Raw genomic sequence first — 20,365 nt, 5'->3', positions numbered from 1 at the left:
TTTAAAATGACAAATGATACAGCAGATACTAAACACAAAAAGGCCACACTGAACAACACAGACAAAGACACAAAATAACTAAATTAGTGAAAATTGACTGCAAAACTGAATAGGAAAAACTTTTTTTTCCCAAAATTCCCACTTCACAAATGGGGGCAGGGAGGGAGGATGCCATTTATTGTACTTTTACTAGCCTTTTTGTATTCAACAGAAGATTGGACTGGTTGTCCAGCTGCACTCCAGAGTTAGGACCTGCAGAGGGGTGAATTTCTACAAGCCTTTCCTCCTCTTTTGGGGTCAGGGATGCTGAAGGATCTACATCAGGAGTGGAGATGCAAATCTGGGGAGTTGCTATATCATCTGTGGAACCTACCGGTACAGTTTTTTCGGCTTCAGTTGTTTCGACCTTTTGTACAGTCTCATTGCTTGCTGAACTGTTGTTAGTTTGGAGTTGAGAAGTTATAACTGGGACAGCTTGTGATTTGGATGGCTGTGTCTGCTGAGGAAAACCTGCATTTTCCCCCAGTAATGAAATGGTGGATGGCTCTTGTTTTTCAGTATTAGGTTTTTCCTCTTGAAATACGCCTCCAGAAAGGTTTTTCAGCCCTGAAATTAGGCTACTACCTCCTTCTGTCTGAGACAATGATGAAGCAAGTGATGGTGCTGATGACATCAGGGATCCAAAAGATTTTACTGCATTGCTCTGTGCTGATATAAACCCAAACAAAGACTTAGCTTGAGAAGGCTCTGCATTGTTGGGCAACTGATTAGGAGGTGAAGTAACATTAACATCTGCCTCTGTGACATCAGGTGGGACTGACTTGTCACTTTCTTTACTCTCAGGGTCCTCTTTAATAACCATGGGCTTCTCATGTATCACTTCTCCCTCCCCTTCTGGCTTTTCTTTTTCATTGTTAACTACCTGATGAATGACAGAAATGTCTTTTGCTGCACTTGAAACAGTAGAAGTTTTTAAACAAGCTGTTTCAGTTTCCCCAGCACTGTCATTTATTAAGCTGCCAGGCTTCACTTGATCTTTATCTTGCAATGTTGAGCCCATCATTATATTTGCACTGGTGATTGGTTTGGGTACCGCTGGCACAGATTTAGATGGCTTAGGTGGTTGTCCCATTGCACTGGCTGTTGGTTTTGGTATAGCTGGCACAGATTCAGATGGCTTAGGTGGTTGTCCCATAGCCCCAAACAAAGATCCTCCTATGCCACCAAGTAAAGTTGATGCTCCAGTTTGTGATCCTGCAGTCTGACCAGTAGCTCCTCCAAACATTCCTCCAAACAAAGAACCACCAGCCTGAGGTGTAACTCCAGAAGCTCCAAACATTCCACCCAGTAATGAGCCACCACTCTGGGGAACTGCAGATTTGGTGCTGGATCCTCCCCCAAACATCCCACCTAATATTGAACCTCCGGTGGTGGGGGCAGTGGCTTGAGTAGCAGACTGAGGAGCGGACCCTTTAAATAAGCCTCCAAGTAATGATCCACCTGTCTGGGGAGACGCTGCCTGGGCACTGGGGCCTCCAAAAATACCCCCTAGTATTGACGCACCAGTCTGAATGGAGGAAGGTTGGGGTGCTGTTCCTCCCAATCCAAAAGGCTTTTGCTGTTGCTGACCTTCAGTGGGAGTAGGTGTTGGTTTGAAAAGGGTGGACGTGAAGCTAGTAACTGTATCTGACTTGTCTGGCACTGGAGGTTTCTGCTGTTCTTGGGCCAAAGAACTTACAGACTGAGGGAATTGCATTTCCTCTTCTGCATTAGATGTTTTTGTATCTTGACTCAACTGACTACTACTTGCAATCTCTGAATTTACAATTTGTTCTGTTGATGCACACATTTCAAACTCTTTAGACTGATTTTTTTCAGATAAAGCAGTTTGCTTATCAGTATCTTGGCAACTTACTTCTTCTATGAGACTATCCTCACCTTTAGACAAGCTTGCAGCAAGAGGCTGAACTTTATTCTCAAGTGTATTTGGGATTTCCACTTGATCGTTGCTTTTGATCAAAGTATTAATTTCACTTTTATCACCACCAGTTGAAACAGTTTTACTGTCAATGGCTTTTTGTTGATCAGTTACAGTTGATGTAGTGCTGTTGAGAGTGGTAGTTGATATTTTGTCATTATTAGATGTTGGAGTAGTTGTTGCATCTGAAGTAGATCCTCCAAACACTGAAAACAAACTTGTGTCATTTGGACCAGAAGCGCCAGTTAAAATACTACCTAGAAGAGATGTACCTGTCTGTACACCAGCTGTTGGAGATGGTGAACTGCCCAAAATCCCTCCGAATATAGAGTTTTTATTTTGAGTTGCGGAAGCCTGATCAGCCCCACCAAAACTTCCACTTGTGGACCCACTAGTTTGCACAAGAGATGAAACTGTTGAACCACCGAATATACCACCCAAAATAGACCCAGCAGACTGGGATCCAGCAGCCTGGGAAGCAGATCCTCCAAATAAGCCTCCAAGTAATGATGACCCTGGCTGTGATCCTGTAGTTTGGGGAACAGAACCACCAGTCTTGTTGAGACTAGCTTGTGGAGCAGTCTGCGGTACAGACCCTCCAAATAACCCACCTAGCAATGATCCTCCTACTTGAGATGGTGGTGTTTGAGGTGAAGAACCTCCAAACATTGCCCCTAACAGAGAACTTCCAGTCTGTGAAGAGGGCTGAGGGGCAGAACTTGCAAACACTGAAAATAACCCCTTGGCTGATTGGTCTTTCAGGCCCGATGATCCAGGTGTAGATCCTGTAGTTGACAGATCTGTTTTGGTAGAACTTGGCTCAGTGCTGGGTGTAGAAAATAAAGAAAGAAAACCTTTTCTTGGCTCATCTGAGATAGATCCAGTTGAAGATGGAGGATGTGGGTCTGATCCACTAATCACGGAGGCTGAAGGTTCTTTAGAAAAAGAAGGATCCTGGGGTGCACTCTCTGTGCTCATTTCCTTATGCACAACACCACATTCTAAATTTGAGTGCTTAGACATAACATCACTGGCTTCAAATGAGTCACCACAAGTATTTGTGGTAACTACTGTAATATCACTAGATGGGACAGCATGCACTTGACAGGAGTTACTATCAGATTTGTTCCCTGAGAATTCACTAGAAGGGGCATCTTTGAGGACATGGTCACTTGAAATAGATGCCATCTGGGAAGAACTTTGTTGTGAATGAATAGCTGGGGACTCTTTGGCAGAGGTGGCAGCAGATGAACTGCGAGTCTGTTGTGGTGTTGGCAAAACATCGTTAAAAACAGAACACATACTCTTGGTTGGTTCTTTTGGGACTGCAGTCCCTGGTGTGTAGGGCATGTTTGTATCCCCTCCAGTTCTTGGTGGTTGAGGGGAACTAGGACCACTAAACACGGAAAACAATGTTTTTCTTGGATTTTCAGTAGAGGCAGACAATCCACCGAATATACCCCCAAGAACAGAGGTAGCTGTTTGTCCTTGTGGTAGAGGCTGTTCTTGTGGTTTAGATTGTGCCTGTGGTCCCCCTTGTTGTTGAGTTTGTGACTGGACTACTCGTTCTTGAAATGGTCTTGTTGATGACTGTGTTTGTGGCGGGTTGGGATCACTAAACATTGACAACAGCCCCTTCATTGGGCTTTCAGCTGAACTTGATGATCCAGGAAGAATTCCCCCTAGAAAAGATCCAGTTTGATTTTGAGATTGTTGGGTGCTGTGACTGCCGAACATTGAAAGGAACCCTGTAGATGGAGGATCCTTTGGAGGGATAGTTCCCCCCTGTGGCGCCTCAGTGTTGGGCCTGGTTTCGTTAGGAGGTGCATGAGGAGTTGATGCTGACAACTTTGATAATAAACTTTTACCAAGTGTTTCCTGTTGAGAAGGCTGTGAAGGTGTGCTTGATGGGTGTGTTTGAGACAATGTCCCAGATTTATCTGTAGTCTGCTGGGTATTTGGCCCTGTAAACATTGAAAATATAGTTTTACCAAGTGATTCTTCCTGTTGACCAGTAGGACCAGACTGGTTAGATGCTGCTGATCCCCCAAATATTTCTCCAACTGAAAATCCAAACAGTACACCAGATGGTTTACTTTCAGTTTCCTGCGTTGTTTGTGCAACAGGCGGCACAGATTGTGAGTGGCTGGCTGCAGAGCCTGTAGGGATACTCTGAGTAGACATTTCCAATATATTTTTATCTGGGATTAGGCTCTGCATGGGCCTAGATGAGCCACTTTGGTCTAACGTTTGCTGTCTCTGAATACCTTTAGATCGAGATGCTGATGTTAGTGAATCCTCTGTAACACTAGGTTTGATTTGCTGTTTTTGTGGTTGAGAGGGCTCAGTGCTAAACAGATTACTGATTGACCCCAAAAGATTTGAAACTCCTGTAGCCTCTTTATTTGTAGTGGCACTTCCTGGTAAGGAGCTTGTGCTGCCAGTTTTGCTCTGTTGATTTGGAGATGTGTCAGTAAATTTATTGAGAACTGGTTTGGTTTCCTCCATTCCTACTGCAGATTTTAGGAAGTTCATCAACCCTGCCTGTGGTTGTTCAGATGGTTTTCCCACTGGTATGTCCATCAGTTTATCCGATGTAGGTTGTCCAGTTGGTGCAGGTTTACTAAGATATTCTTTTGATCCTAAAGGCACTGTCACATTGAGGTTTGTTGGTGGAGTCACTTGTTGTACCATGGTAGTCTGCCGCGAAAGTTTAGGTTTCTGAGTTGCATGCGAATTTGTTGAGTGTGTTGCAGGGTGAGTCACTTGAGGTGCTGTTGGTACTGTGGGCAAAATTCTACCCTGTTTGGTAACTGGCGTTTCAATTTGTTGTTTAAAGCTTTCTGTCTGAGTTACAACGGCAGTAGATTCTTCTCTGATTATCTTAGACTTCAGACTCTGAAATCCTGATGAAAGGATGCTTTTAGATTGTTTGTCAGTGGCTTGCTCACATGTGGACTTATTAGAACTGTTCAATTCAACCTGTGATGTTTTGCTGACAAAAGAGGTTATTAGGGAAGAAATCTTCTTAACCTGACGATTAGGTTGCTGTTCTGCTGGAGACACTCTTTTCCTCCATTCTTCCTCTGATACATCATCCACATGTTTTATTGTAACAGCAGTTGATGAACGCCGCCGTTGGCTAGGTTGGTAACAGTTGTAAAGTAAGTGTTGATTAGAATTTGCTGTAGGAGTAGAATTCAGGGAGACCGAAACTTTTTGAGCAAGAAATGTCTTTACTTCCTGGTTATTCCAATATGGGCCAATATGATCTCTATTATGACATGAAAGGTCAATGATGTCATTACAATAATCTTGATATACATAACTAGGCTGTCTTGGATCCATCTTAACTTTGTTTAATGTATAGGATGAGAAATCCACACCAGGCTGCCCTTGAGACAGAAATGAATTCTCAAACATTTGAGAGAATTGTTCAAGATTTAAATTCATAATCTCATTTCCTTTTCTGTAGGCAGCAGACAAATCTAGGGGGGCATTTAGAAGTTGAGAATCTCTGTGATCTTGACCTGGAAGCCAAAGAAGCTCATCTTCATTGTAAAGTGGAATTTTAAAGCCACAGACTAAAACCATCTCATTCTTCAGCCAAGCACTTGGAAAACTTTCTAACTGCTGTGCATTTCCCCAAGATTCACCTTCAGGGGCACATGCATACACATATTCTCCCACTGCATCTGTAAGTAAAGCATAAATATACTCATGATCTGTGTAAACAAAGTAGCCACAGTCACCGTCTTCTGCTGGCCACCACATTCCTTGCTCCAAAAGTGCCAGCCACTGTTGATACCATTCAGTGTCTTCAAGGTACAGGGAGTCTTCGAGGTCTATATTTGCACTTGGAGGATCTACTGGTCTATTCAAATTAAGCTGACTGTGATGGATCATGCCATTGGTGTGAACATGCTGTGAGTCTGGATTATCCATTCCATATTGCCAGTTAGCTGAATAAGATAAGCTTGGAGCAGTTTCTTCATAATACCCTTCATGATATGAAACACCATTCAAGCTATAAGTGCTACCATCATTAAATGAATGCCATTTCCCAAACTTGGCATTACTCTGTTTAGTAGTTAAGTTCAACACACCTTCCTCATTGGGTAAATGTTCTATATTTCCCAAGTCTTCATAACTATTCCATAATTTTCTCTTTGGATATAGATCATCATTTCTATATCCTTCACACTGATGTGGTTTATATTTTTCTTGGTGATAAACAACACCTTGCCATTGCACAGTGTTCTGATTCTCAGGTACTGGTAATGGTGTACTTTCAGAACTCAGCCTATATCCTTGATTCTCTACTGGGAAATGATAACCTAGTGACTCATCCTGAAACTGCTGCCACAGAGCACTTTCACGGATCCACTGGTTTTCATCATAAGAGGGACTTACTGCATATGCAGATAACTGATAAAGGTTTTGACTTGTAGCACTGTATAAAGATGGAGAGCTTCCACCAATATATGGATGCATGGTCATGACTGGTGAAGTTGCACGACTTTGTAAAAGGGAATGGATATTTCCTGCACTATAGGCCATTGGGTTAGTTGACCTAAATGAACCAGAATTATATAACTGAGGCAAATTACCAGTGCTCACTGAGGAGTATGTCGTGCAGCTCTGAAGAGATCTTGCAAAAGTAGCTGATGTACGCAAATCCAAACTCTCAGTATCGACTGACACAGGTGCACTGATTAAAGCATGTCTACTCTTTCCTGGATTGAGAGAATCTGGATTGTCTTTTTGTAAACCATCCCTTCCAAGGTTTACGTTAGCATTTGTTAATATGTCAGAATAAGACTCTATGAACTTGGCTGAAGTAGTCTGTTGTCCACTTATCTGACTTGTTCTTTTCTCTTTTTCTGCCTTTTCTTTTGATTGTTGTTGTGTCATATTATTGTGTGGCTGTTTTTGCAGTGGGCTTTTCATTGTAACTGTATAATTATTGGCCCTTTCTTGAGGTGGTTGTTCTGTTGATGTTTGACAGGTTGTGTGAATACTTTCATTTGATTTTGTAAACTTGTTTAAAAACCCTGAGAGCACTCCCGATTGACCCGCTGTCTCTATCTGTGTTGGATCAGTCTGGTTATGTGGTATTTTGTTTTGCTGTTGTGTTTCATAGGTGTTTTTGGGCTGCAACTGTTGAGCTGTGTTTTCTGAAGGGGATTTAAAAAGTCCAGAAAACAGACTACTTGCATGTGTTGTTTTTTGCGTTGTGCTATTTTTTGGCTGATCTTGACTAGAAACTTGGATATTCGTTGTCTTTATTGGCTCATTATTGGATTTGCTTAGTGTCATTCCATGCTGATGAGCTGATGGTTGACTTTGTGTGTTTATGTTGTCTGCTGAAGCAAATTTGAAAAGTCCAGATAGAAAACCACCTTGTTGGGATGGTGCTTGCTGAAGTGGAACAGTCTGCTGTCGAGCAAATCCTGGTTTATTTGTCTCGTATCGGACACCTTGGTGATTCTGAGGAATGTTTTTAATAGGATGACCTTGGCTTGGACCTTGAGTACTCAGTTGGCTTGGACCTTGTTGACTGCTTTGGTGGTGAACTGTTTGACTCCTTGAAATATTCTCAGAGGATTCAAATTTGAGCAAGCCAGATAGCAGTCCCTTTTCTGCAGTGTGTGTTTGCTGAGTTCTGTGTGAAGTCTGCTGCTGACCAAAGTAATTGCCGGGAATGTTCCTTTGTGCTTCACTATCACGAGATTGTCCCTTTTGTTGCAGGTTTTTGGTAGATGAAATGTTCAATAAACCTGAGAGAAGGCCCCCCATCTGTGGAGTTGAAGAGGTTTGTTCTGGGGCCGTGTGTTGGGAAAATTGTGTGGGATTATTTCTGTTGAATGGCTGATTGTTAGCATGCTGTGATAAATGGCCAGATAAGTCACTACTAGAGCCAAATGTAAGAATTCCAGATAGCAGTCCACCTTGTTTTGGTTGATTGACAGTCTGCTGCTGCATTCCAGATTTCTGATTTGATGTATGTTGGGCTTGTGAGACAGATGACAGTTTACTGTTCTGAGGTTGCTGATTACAGATTACATTCTGGTCTAGACCAGAGGGTGCTGGGGTAGGGTTGAATATGCTGGAAAACCACCCTTTCTCACTATTTTCCTGGTGCACAGGAGGATTCTTGGTCAAGGTGGTCGAAGTTGTTGAAGTCAGATCATGCTGAGGATTCTGTGTTTTTATGGAGGCACTGATGTCTTCACTGGATGCAAACTTTAAAAAACCAGAAAGCACACCACCTTCTGCTTTGGGACATGGCTGAGTGGAAACGTTTTCAGATGAAGAGAAAGGTACTTTAGGCTTACTAGTCAATGCTGGGTCTTCAACTGGTTCCTCTAGTTGGGGGCTCTCTGTGGTTCTAAACACTGGATAAACTGCCACAGGTGGAGCTCCGTGGGGGGGAACAGGGGCAGCAGGTGTGATCAGTGAACTTAATGACTTCTTAAAAGGGCTAAAGAAACTGGTGTTTACAGAATGTGTTGGCCCAGTTGACCTTTCTGGCTCTGGAACAGGAATACTCCCTTTATTCAAAATTGACTGAATTTGTGTCTCATATAAGTTTCTATCATAATTTTGTCCTGAATATTTTTCATGTGAAAGTCTTCTTAATTTTTCTGATTCACTACCTCTGTTATCAAGCCATCTCTCTTCCAATTGTGTATGACTCTGAGAACATGTGGATTCCAACGCCTGTTTGCATTCAGCCAAATTCACATTATCAGCTGAAAAAAGCTTCAAAGGATTTAATCTACCCAAGACTGAGTTTTCTGGAGCACTTTGAGGTTTGGTTACAAGCTTGGGTACATGGTCTTTTGCACTTGTTTGAGTCTGACACCTGCTGGGAGTTTGTGTTTCTTGATGATGACTGTGTATTTTGGCATCATGTGGTGGGTGAGAAGGCAAAGAATTGAATGACTTTTCAGGAGAACTTTCTACTGGAGAGACAATAGCTACGGGAGCTGTGTTATTTGACTTAGGAATGAAGGACAACAATTTTGTTAGTCCAGATTGTGAGGATTGTGCAGATGATACTTGTGGAGATAGGGCAGGCTGTTTAGGGCCTCCACCAACTTTGTCAGTGAGAGAAGTAAACAATGAGCTCATGGCATTTTTTACTCCTGAAATGCCCTGATCAGAAGCAGCATGTGATTGGGATTCTTCTCTTAAATCCTTTGAATTACTTTGCTCCTCCCCAAATGAATCAGTTCTATTGCTACCATAGGAGGACAGCCTAGACTTGCTTGATTTAGGCAGGGATCCATATTTGCTAATTTCCTCTTCTTTTTCAGCCAGGTATTCAGACACTGTTTCAACAAGACATTGAAGCTCATCCATAGGATCAACATATTCATCACTTGGCTCTTCTACAGGAGAGAGCATTGCCTCTGAAACCCATCCTCCTGATTTAGGTTTCCCATACTTCTCCCAAAGGCTCTGTGAATGTTCTATGTGGTCCTCATAGGAGAAAGAATGCCTATCTTTATAATGTCTTTTGTTCTCTGAGCGACACTCATCAGCCATAAAGGCAATGTCATTAACACTGTCCTCTGCTCCTATAGGGTGGTGCAGAGGGCTCTCCATTTCAAAATCAAACTGTGCCTTCCTTCTAGCATCTTGCCCTTTTTTGTATGCCACATAATTCTCCAAAGTGCTGTCCAGCTCATTTTTAGCCCACATCCTTGTTTTGTAGAGAAGCCCATTCTGATATGGTCTTAGATCTGATGTCATACGCTCCTCCTCTTCCTGCATCTCTGCTACCTGTCGCATGAAAAGCTCCCCTCTTTTCTCACGGAGGAGTGCAAGGTCAGCGGGAAAGGTCTCTTTTCTCATTTTGTCTGCTTCTGGACTGAGAAACCCTCCTGGGTCTGTAATCTTTTTCTTTCGCCGACGATCAATAGTATCATAACCCTCAGGATAGGTGGCAGGCAGACCACCACTATGCTTTGTATTCTGATGGATAGGTGAACGTGATAGCTCGGAGTAGGGTCTTCCCATGCGAAAGATAACGCTGTCTTCATCATCTATAAAGTCACTTAGCTGTGGCTTGCTTTGCCCCTTGTATTTGTTTTCCCAATCTTCAACCCCCATGCCAGAATCTACAGGTATAATTCTGACTCTTCCTTTCTGGTTTAAAGAGCTTCTTTTTTTTTTTTTTATGTAAAAAAATTAATTTAATGAGGGTGTGGGAATGGATAAAGGGATGGAAAAGAGGCATACAAAAAGAAAAAATGCAAACAGAAACGCAAGTTAAGCCACACAGTAAATTATGACAGAAACAAATCTAAATAAATCTTTTTGTAATGATGACCTGATCTATAATATATATGGTAAGCAATATGTAACATTGCATTCTTTAATAAACATTTTTTGCAGTTTTTGATGATCTTAACTAAACTGCCCAGAAGGCATACCAAAAGACTAGAACATAACATGTTACACATTTCATAAATTTGACAGGGGTAATAAAACTCTTTGTTTGCAAGTGTGAGATTGTGTGCATATAGCTCCATGTTTGCACGTGCCTCACTGAATTTAGATTGTTGTAAATCCCCACTGCAACAAACACGCTTATCAGCACTTCCACAGTCTGTCTGTAAAAGTCTTAACAGGAAATGTCCGCAAAATCACCACCATATGGCATTCATGGTAGAGGTTTTTATGTTACAACTGAAAGGCATGTGTCTGTCACTGACCTATTTCCTCCAGAGGTGTGAAAGAGGGATTTCCTCTTTGTGATATACCCAGAGCATGTCAAACTAACAGAAACTTTAAACAACCCAACACACCCTCAAGACAAAAAGAAACATGAACAATGAAGGTTTTTTTTTTTTCTGGGACTGTAATCACATTTTTTTTCTGATGTAGAATTATCCGGATCAACTCCCTATCAGTCAACACAGGCAGATTTGTAGCAGTCTCACTGGTGCGCATGCATGCTACGGCAAGCACACAAGATTAAAGTCCATGAACCAAGAATATTTGTTTTCTGGACCAAATACTTCCTGACAGCATTTTACTGGCGTTGTAGTGACCATAATAACAACAAAAAAGAATATATTATTTTTGTATGTTAGTAACAATCATCATATAAACACTTTATTTTGGCCATTTGGCCAACAGTAAACAAATAATCCTGATATTCTTCCTGATGTACGGAAGACAAAAACATGGGCTTTTGATCAGGTAAACTATTCATGACAAAATTAATTAAGAGGTAATTACCAATTCTCTGTGAAACAATCTTATCTAAAGTAAACACTTCTGACTAGGTTTTAAACCCTAATTAACGGAGGCACAAGTAATGTCATTATGATACCAATTACATTTGCATGATTTACCTTTATAATTTCATTGATGTTGATTTAACTCTGGTTATTTTTGAGGTCATAATGAATAGACAACTCATTTTCAGTTACATTATTGAAAAGCACTTCTTAAGTTTTGCACTATTTGTGTAAAAAGTGAGAGGGAGAAAAAAAACAAAAACAAAAGGCAAATACAGCCATTACCGCCGTGATTATATTACTTTGCATTAGACGACAGCAGTACACAATAAAGCAACCCATCAAAACTAACTGCTGCAGCGGAAGCAAGAACCATCAGGCTACACTGCCAGTATGTGTAAGGATAAAGAGTGTCTGTTCAGGAGTGCATGAGTGAGTGAAGGTATCCCTGGGCGACCCGGTCTACCTGATTCCTCTTGGGTCCCTGTAGTCCAGGTCGAAACTGTGGGCAGAGTCTGTGCAGCCATCCGGGCGATGCTGTGGCCGAGGCCCCATCGGGTACTGGTGCATAGATGAGTTGGGCTGAGCAGTTGTGTGGTAACGTGGAGGCAAACTGTTACTGGTCTCACTGCGGTAATCGCTATCCCGGTCATCTACAGCACTGTCCTGGTCATCCAAGGCTGCAGCAGGTAAAAAGACAAGCTCTAAACACCCCATCCTGACAGATTGTAAAATTGTTTAGTTAGATGGCTTCATTTTTCTATCAAACCTTGCTGATTATTTATGTAAAAGAAGTGTATGTATTCTTGTTTGAATTTTTATTAAATATAAAAATGCAAAAAGCTGAAAAAATAAACAAACCACAGTTACCTGATGCTAGGGGAAAAGTTAAAAATGCAAACATTTAAAATTTTCTAAAAGCTATGGGTCAAGTGCAAAGCAGTACAGGTCTTCTGCAAAAAAAGCAAAATGTTGAATACAAATTGCAAAATATGGCAGTTTCTAGACACACTCTTAACCATTATAATGATGCCTGAGTAGGACAGGAAAGCAACAAATGGACACAGAGCTACACAAATCTGCAGCCAGGAAAACTTTGTGCGGTTATTTTAATAAATGTTACTGGCCCTGATATGACAGAATTATTCTGATTATGTTTTAATAGATTTCACATCATAAAATGTCATAAAAAATTGTGCAATTGATGTAAGTATTTCAAGAACAAAATATAAGATGCAACTTTTACTAAACAAGAAAGAAGAGAGTATTCTGTAATCCTGGATCCTAGCAGAAAAATAAAAAATAAAGCTGACTAACTGACTAGCAATAGGTTTGTAGAATTATAAGAGCTAATTGTGTACAACCCTGGGGTTATTTGAAAGTGATTTATTCGAAGTAAAAAGAGTGGAGAGACCCACAGAATGGCACTGCACTCTGGTACAGTCATTCTCAATTAAGAAGGCAAGAGAATCTTCTGAATGAAAAGATTTCCATGCAGGATAAAAACAGATTTCGTCAGGATCGCTCTTATTATTTTCAGGTAAATACGGACTTCCCCTTGCTCTTATAGCAAAAATATTTTTTTTTTTGTGATGCTGATTTTTGTTTATAACATACTAAAATAATTGGTCATCACTAACAGGGTTACAGTGCAACACAAGACAAAGTTTCTAACAAAACAATTTGCCTCATGTGGCTTTACTTAAACAAAACTCCCACCTGTGCACATGTAGCCTGGGAAATTCATAGTCATGAATATATCAAACCATTACATCACTGCTTGCACTGTTTGTTGCCCCACTAAGAAAATAAAGTGCTGTACACGCAAGCACTTGTGCTAAATGTAAGGCAAAAAGCTGTTCTTCACCTCTCTAGCTGTATGATCCCATAGATTCATCTACAGAATAATTTTCTATAAGAAAAGTAAAGATTGTGAACTTTATTTCTTGTTAGCCCAGTTAAGCCTCTATATTTATACACAAAAACATAAAATAATCATTTTACAAAGGGGCAACCTTGTGTTGAATTACCGAGAAGAAGACAGTTTGTAGGTGTTCACCCCACACAGCTTCATAATAATTTGTATAACTTCATATAGGAAAGCACCAAAATACACCACTTCTTGAAACTGACCTTACCAGTTCAAAGGCAACGTCTTCTAAAAGCTAACCATAAGGCAAGTATTGGCTAGGGAGATAGCTAGGCTGGGGTTTGTCGTTTCAAGTGATAAAGCCATAAGAAGTGATTCATAAATATTTAGCAAAGACTGCCACCTGTCATCTCTGTGAAGGAACTGCAATTCCCTACATTAAACACGTAATAGGGGCTTCCATTGTTAGTCAGACTTCTAGCAATGTTTGTTATGTATCAGAAGATTACTTTTCTGGATCTTTTCTGGAATGTACACAATATAATAATAAATGATATATGTGTTGTAAAAAAACATTCTAACATCAGAACAGGGCATATTGTAGAAAACAAGAAAACAGCAATGGGAGAAAATGTCAAAAGGTAATCAATGAATGCAGCGAGGAAAGAAAAAAAATTAAGTAATGTGAATTAATTGAATGGGAACCTTATGGTTTACGTGTTACAAGGGGCACATGGGGCTTTATGACATGCAGAAGGGGAATGAGGATTGGCCAAGGGGGAGAATTTCATCAAAGTGTGTTACATACTCAGTGAATCAGCCCATCCGAAATAGTTGCCTGGTAAAAGTGCAGATGTAACAAGTGAGAGGCAAGTCAGAGGAGTCGGGGATTGTGTAAACAAAGAAGACTTAAGTGCTCCTGTGTTGTAATAATTGGACAATGAGGGAGCCCCATAAGTGGCAAACAAACACATAAATTGTCACAAGAGATTTAAAAGAAAAAGAATAAAATAGAAGTAACAAGACGAATGAGTCTGAGATCCAGAAAGATAGAAAACTGGCTCCATCTAGAGGTTAAAAGTACAACACATTCAGGTACTCACAGCACTGGGAAGCCGCAAATGGCAATGGGTGACTCTGAACATCTTCCTGAAGAGAGTACTAGAGAGGACAGAGAGTGTAAAATGTGCATATAATAGCATTCTTTATTGACTGGAATAATAAACTTAATTTTATATTAAAACTTTCTGGTAAAAACTGTATTTTACCTCATCATGGATTCCCATTCTGTTGATGCGCTCCAGTTTGCCAGTCCAATACTGTGCCTCATCATCCGGGATATCTGGTACAAAAATATGCATGCAGCAACTATAAACTTCAAGCTTCATTTCCCAGTATGCTGTCATAATACATTTTATGTCTGTTCAATTTTTTATGAGCTGTTTGGAAATGAAGAAAATAGTAAGTTAGCAGAAACATACAAAATAAATGTCAAGTGTACAGTGTGGCAAGTTACAGGTTTCCTGAAAAATTATAATACAACATAAAATTTCAAATACACAAAAAATCAAAAGATAACTTTTAAGTGAAAAATACAAAATAATTACTCTACATTTACTGTTTGATATGATGTCTGGTAGACTAGTCGTACTTGAAAGGGGGATCTGCACTGCACTGTAGACAGATGCACATTAAAGGCCACACACAACACAAAGGCTAGGGCTTCAAAGACACCACAAACCCACGGCTTTAATGAATGGCTTTGGAAGCGCAGAGTCATGATGGGCTCCTGCAACCTTAAAAGGGCTCCTCTTAATACAGAGGAAGAGGCTCTCTCCCACACAGTGGACACTGCTTCAACTCTGACGCCTTTTGATCACAAGGCTTAAGCATTACATGCAGTGTAGTACTAAAACAGTGTAGTGGTCAAGTACAAAAAGGTGGTGGGAGCACAAAGGACACTTCACCATACAATAACTAATTAACTAATACTTTTAAATGTGAATCAAACTTTAATATTGAAAAACGTGCCAATATCAGGTAAATTCAGCTGTTTTTGATTCCTAGCAAGCACCAAATGTCAGGATATTTAGTCTTTATTTATAGATGACCGCAAACACCAAGCTGAACTACAGTTCATATTTCATCTACAGTATTGTAGTCTTGAGTCAAACCTCATTTCCTCATTTTGCTGAGAAAAATTATATAAAGGTGCAACCATTTATTGAAATATGTGGAAACATAAATGAAATACAGTATACAAGACAGAAACAGTTTCTAAATGTAATGAGCTTAAAAGTCAATATTGTCTTGACTACCTTTATCCTTTTACACAGCCTGGACTTTCTTAGGCAATCTTTCTTGTACTTTCTTTAAGTAGCGTTCAGGAATTGTTCCCCAGACATCCTGAAGGACATCTAAAGCTCTTCTTTGGATGATGGTAGCTTTTTGGACAGTTCTTTGATCCCATACCTCTTCAATAATGTTGATCCCTGACTAGCATTCTATAGTGTGTACTTCTTTTTTTTTTTTTTTTTTTTTTTTACCCAGCTATGCTTTAACTGCCCTGCCAGTGTGTTTGGGATCATTTTAATGCTATAAAACAAAGCCACTACCAATTAGATTCTTTCCAGATGTTATTATACAGTGAATCAATATCTGATCACCCTTTTCTGAATGTAAAATTTCATCACTTTACAACAGATCTCCAATATCACTGCCTGAGATGTAGCTTCAAAAATTACAGATCCTCCACCATGTTTTATAGATGGCTGCAGACACTCACTGTTCCAGCTCTTTCCTGATATCCCCTGGACATACTGACTAGGGCGGGGTATCGATTTTGATTTTTATAATCGATTAAGTTACGATTCACAAAGTCCCAATTCGATTCGATTTTGACTCAGACAATTGGAAGTATTATAATTCTGATCAATTTTCAGTACATATCCATAATTTACATCTATGTATAAAAACAAAGCTGAAACTTGTGAGACTTCATTAGAGGTTTAATCATCACAGGAGATTCCTTTGTGTCAAAGTAACTGAGGATAAAATGCAGAAAAACGTGAAGGAGATTTTCCTGGCCTGGCTTTTTATAGCAGATAACCACCTTAAAAATATTCTACAGTAGATCAAAAACTGAAGAAAACCATAAATCAACATATGAACATGACCTGATGCTGCTGAGGTGAAGCAGAGCGAAGTTACAAAGGTTTTTATTAGAGACACAGCTAAGCGTTTTGCAATTTGGCATAATTTGTAAAGGTTTAAATTTCTTTGATATTGAACAGCAGAAATGAGGCTTTCTTGTCAGAGGTCATTTTTGGAAAAAAAGAAAAGAAAAAGAAAAGCAGTGATGGCGACAGTGCTGAACACAACGGTAGACTGGTGCGTACTAAGCAAGCGAATAATGCAGAGATCTAAAACACAGATTTGACATGGGAAACTGTTCTTGAAGTACACTGAGAGAGAGAGAGAGAAAGAGCTGTGCAGGAAGTGTAATCTTATTGTGGTGGAAGCAAAACAGCAAGATTATTCAAACTAAAATCGATTTGAATCGGGAAATCGGTTTTTTAAACATACTGACAGTGATTCGAACCAAATTTTCTACATTTCTTAAGACATAAGACCTGGTGCCACTGATTTTTAATCCAGTATGTGTGTAAACTGATGTGGACCTTGTTGTGTTGGTACCTTTGAGAGCAAATAAAGGTAAGGAAAATTCCAACATTATCAGCATCAACCGATTCTAAGAACTTAACACTCTTGTCAACCTCTGGCTAGTCCAGAAATCAGTAGCTGGAATTATAGTGGCTGTCTATCTTTTTACACACAGTCTGTGATCTACCACTCTACCAGATTTTCTGCCCCTATGTAGCCAAATAAATAAATGCACCTTTAATGAAATCTGTATTCATATTCTGACATGGATCATTCTAGAAAACACTGATTAAGTGGCAAATGGACCCAAACTCAGAGTCATATATTCCTCTTTCTCATGTTAGAAATGCTTTTGGATATTTCTAATGGTTCCTAAATCCTGTTGACCACAACAGGACAACCTGGCAAAGACAAAATTATATTTACGGAACCTAAATTAATAAAGGAAGGTCTGCTATTGTTGAATTAGTGACCTCAGCTTATGCAGGACAGACACAGGCGTCTCATTCTCAAAGGCACCAGATACGGGATGTTACACCGTCAGGCAAATATCTAAGACAAATATCTGGACTGCTTCTAGCCATAAAATCCTGCTTGGCTCCGCACAAAGGGAGAATGTTATGATGTGACCTTATATTTATCTTGTGTAAACCAGGTTGTTCTGAAAATAGGGGACTTTATTTAAAAATTAATGTGATTCCTAAACAGTTCATTTTTTTTTTTTGTAAATATCATTGAGTTAATGTTGAAAGTCTTAAATTCAATGATTATTTGATTTAAAATCCACTGTAGTGGTGCAAAACTATGCAAAAATTATGAATCTTCGTTCAACAATTGTGGACTCAACTGTTTAGCCATTAGATTTTCTGTTCAAAAGAAATTACTACTAGGTACCGTATGTCTGCACAAGACCAGTGGATACCAGGCTATGATGTTACACACTGCTCCAGGCTCGACACTTTTTTTTTTGGTTCCTGACATTTCAGCAGGAAACATTTGTGACCTTTGAGTAACTCTCCAGATCAAGGTTTGATTCACCTTAAGGCAACCAGAATCACTAATGTATCTATTACAAAACATCTTACATAAGAGCTTTAACGGTATTTACAAGTGTGGTTCAATCAACTGAACAACTGTATGTCTTAGACTCTGGAAGTCTATTGTGCAGCTAAAATGGTTTCAGCTTTAATCTCACCAAAAGGCAGTTCGAAACGAGTATCCAACAGGACTCGATGAGGCGTCGGATTCTTCGTGCCATATATCTCATCAGCTTTCATCAGGACCTCTGCATCCAGGAAAAGCCATTCACCTGAGCCCTCCTGAAATGAAATTAAACACATTCATTTATTTACACAGACAATGCCTTTGCATGTATTCTTCAGTTTATGCTATGCCACTCATTCTTTTAATATGTATTTAAGGCAGTTTTATTGCCTGCGTTTTTACTATTTGTAGCTCAAATAGTGAAGCCAAGCAGCATTTATAATGAAGTATGTTCAATCTAGTGAAAAATTCAAAGTTCATTTTCTTAGTATTATGTGGGTCAAACAAGAAACATTTTTGTATAAACTACTTTTTTGTATGTAAAAAAATATATTTTTAACTTTTTGATTTCCAATCATCCTGTAACTGTAATCATTGTGTAACATATTTAACATATTCATCATTTTCAAATGTTTATTTTATTTGAAACTGCCTTTATACTTGAAATTTCTATATTACTTTACCTTAGGTTTAGGAATCCAGTATTTATGAACAGAATATAGCCAACACACAGGTGTCTGCATTTACTTATTGTAGCATTTGAATTTTTAGTACGACTAAAAATTCAAAGCGTCCCTTTTATGAGATCATCATTTCACATCTTTGATGTGCCAACTGGAATTACTTACATATCTCTTTCTAGGGAAAAATGCAGAAAGACTGAGCAATATTTATGTAAAGGTACAAACTTTTGTTTTGTCTTTTGTTAATTTTACTAATTTAACATCTATTGATTGATGAAGTTAAATGCTGTATCTTGTTACTTCTAATGGATGGATTTCAAGTGGCTTTTTTCCACCTCAAACGTTTGGACTAAAATTCACTTGTACTTGACTTTTGTGTGGGTGTAAGTTCTGACCTCCTCTGATTGTCGGATACTTTTTAATGGAATCCATGCAGTCCCCACCATGGTGTCCCAGATGAGACCTTTGTTCCACACCTCAACAATGAGGCCGAGGTCCAGCCGGTTGATCTCACTGTGCAAATTCCAAGTAACAAATGATGATGATGATAAAATTTCACTGAATAAAAGAATGAAACAATAACTGTGTTGTAATGTAACTTCGTTATAAGAAATTTTTAAAATGGAAAAAAACAAAAGCAAAAATTAAACCAGAAATTTCTAAAGGATTGCTATCAGGAGCTACTATTGCTTTAGCTACAAAAGCTACTTCCTCATTTTGTCCTGTATTAGCTGTCATAATCATTTCCAGCCTTGTTTTGTCATTCAACATGCTATTCAAAGGGCTCAAAAACAGCTTGATGACAGTATTAAAATGGCACATGAATTTTAAAAGCAGCCACACACCAAGGGCATTTGCATATTCTCATCTGTGCCACTTTACAACTACTGACGGACCAAACAAAAACAAGATCAGAGAAAAGATAATTAAAAAAAGAGCAAGGGTGGGGGTGAGGGTGGTGGGGTCCAGAGAGCTCAGGTGCAGAGATAAAGGCCTCCTAAATCATTTGCTCATTGAAAAAGAGAATAAATACATATAGCAAGGTATTTAACTGGGGCTATTTTTAACCGGGAGATTTATTGTTGTTCATGTTGCTGTTTAGATTATCTTTCCAGTTGTGCCACCTTTTATTTTAACGTTTTGCATTATCCATGTCTTTTTTAAACATGCAAAATAAAGTTGTAAAGCCAAAATTGCTGATAAATTGCAATCTATTTTCAAATACAAATACAAGCATCATCGTTTATTTCTTTAAATCACTTTCCAACCACTTTGTGTAGACTGATTTACAACCATGTAGTCCAACCTAATTCAATTTAAATTCGTACAGGACTGTTTTTCCTTATATGAATACACATTCACCGGCTACTTATTAGGTACAATTCCTTGACTGCTCATTAAAGTAAACTTCTAATCAGTCAGTCACAAAGGGACTTAGGGTTTGGGGTAATGTTCTCGGGAAACCAAATATATTGTATGTTTGTGGTGTGCTGTATAAGACAGTTTCCCTTTGTTCTAAAAGCAAATAAATATTGCATTATAAAAAGTGACACTGAACGTGGTGTGATTTTTACTGTCCACAAACTGCTGATCTACTGAGATTTTCTTGCATAACAATCTCTAGAGCTTACAGAGAATGGTCCAAAAAAATAAGAGAAGATATCCAGTGAGTGGCTGTTCTCTTGGTGAAAATGCTTTTTTGATGCCGGAGGTCAGAGGATAATGGGCTGCGCTGAGTTGATGGGAAGGTTAAAAAAGGCCAAACACTGAACCTAGGAACAGATGACCTACAGCAGTAGAAGACCACTTTTGATGCCACTTTTGTCAGCTGATAACAGGAAACTGAAGCTCAAATTTGCACAGACTCAGC

The 20,365-nt window shown here is 39.3% G+C and overlaps 1 protein-coding gene across 2 annotated transcripts in view; it reads right to left on the bottom strand.

The window, feature by feature from the left end:
• unc13bb (unc-13 homolog Bb (C. elegans)) overlaps nucleotides 1-20,365 on the bottom strand; it is a 66,406-nt gene that overhangs the window by 28,813 nt on the left and 17,228 nt on the right. The window contains exons 4-10 of one of the 2 annotated variants that reach the window (XM_085413575.1): nucleotides 18,891-19,008; nucleotides 17,964-18,087; nucleotides 14,374-14,447; nucleotides 14,209-14,266; nucleotides 13,914-13,943; nucleotides 11,702-11,915; nucleotides 195-10,151 (exon numbers count right to left, since the gene is read on the bottom strand). In XM_085413575.1, coding sequence (XP_085269701.1) covers nucleotides 195-10,151; nucleotides 11,702-11,915; nucleotides 13,914-13,943; nucleotides 14,209-14,266; nucleotides 14,374-14,447; nucleotides 17,964-18,087; nucleotides 18,891-19,008 — 10,575 coding nt within the window. The remainder of the gene's footprint in view (nucleotides 1-194; nucleotides 10,152-11,701; nucleotides 11,916-13,913; nucleotides 13,944-14,208; nucleotides 14,267-14,373; nucleotides 14,448-17,963; nucleotides 18,088-18,890; nucleotides 19,009-20,365) is intronic. The other variant, XM_085413576.1, reaches the window with a different exon arrangement.

This window comes from Rhamphochromis longiceps, linkage group LG7 (genome assembly GCF_057381845.1).
Source record: "Rhamphochromis longiceps isolate RC_006_pf linkage group LG7, R_longiceps_female_GT1.1, whole genome shotgun sequence".
Classification (NCBI taxonomy): domain Eukaryota; kingdom Metazoa; phylum Chordata; class Actinopteri; order Cichliformes; family Cichlidae; genus Rhamphochromis; species Rhamphochromis longiceps.
This window is presented reverse-complemented; position numbering and strand designations above follow the sequence as displayed.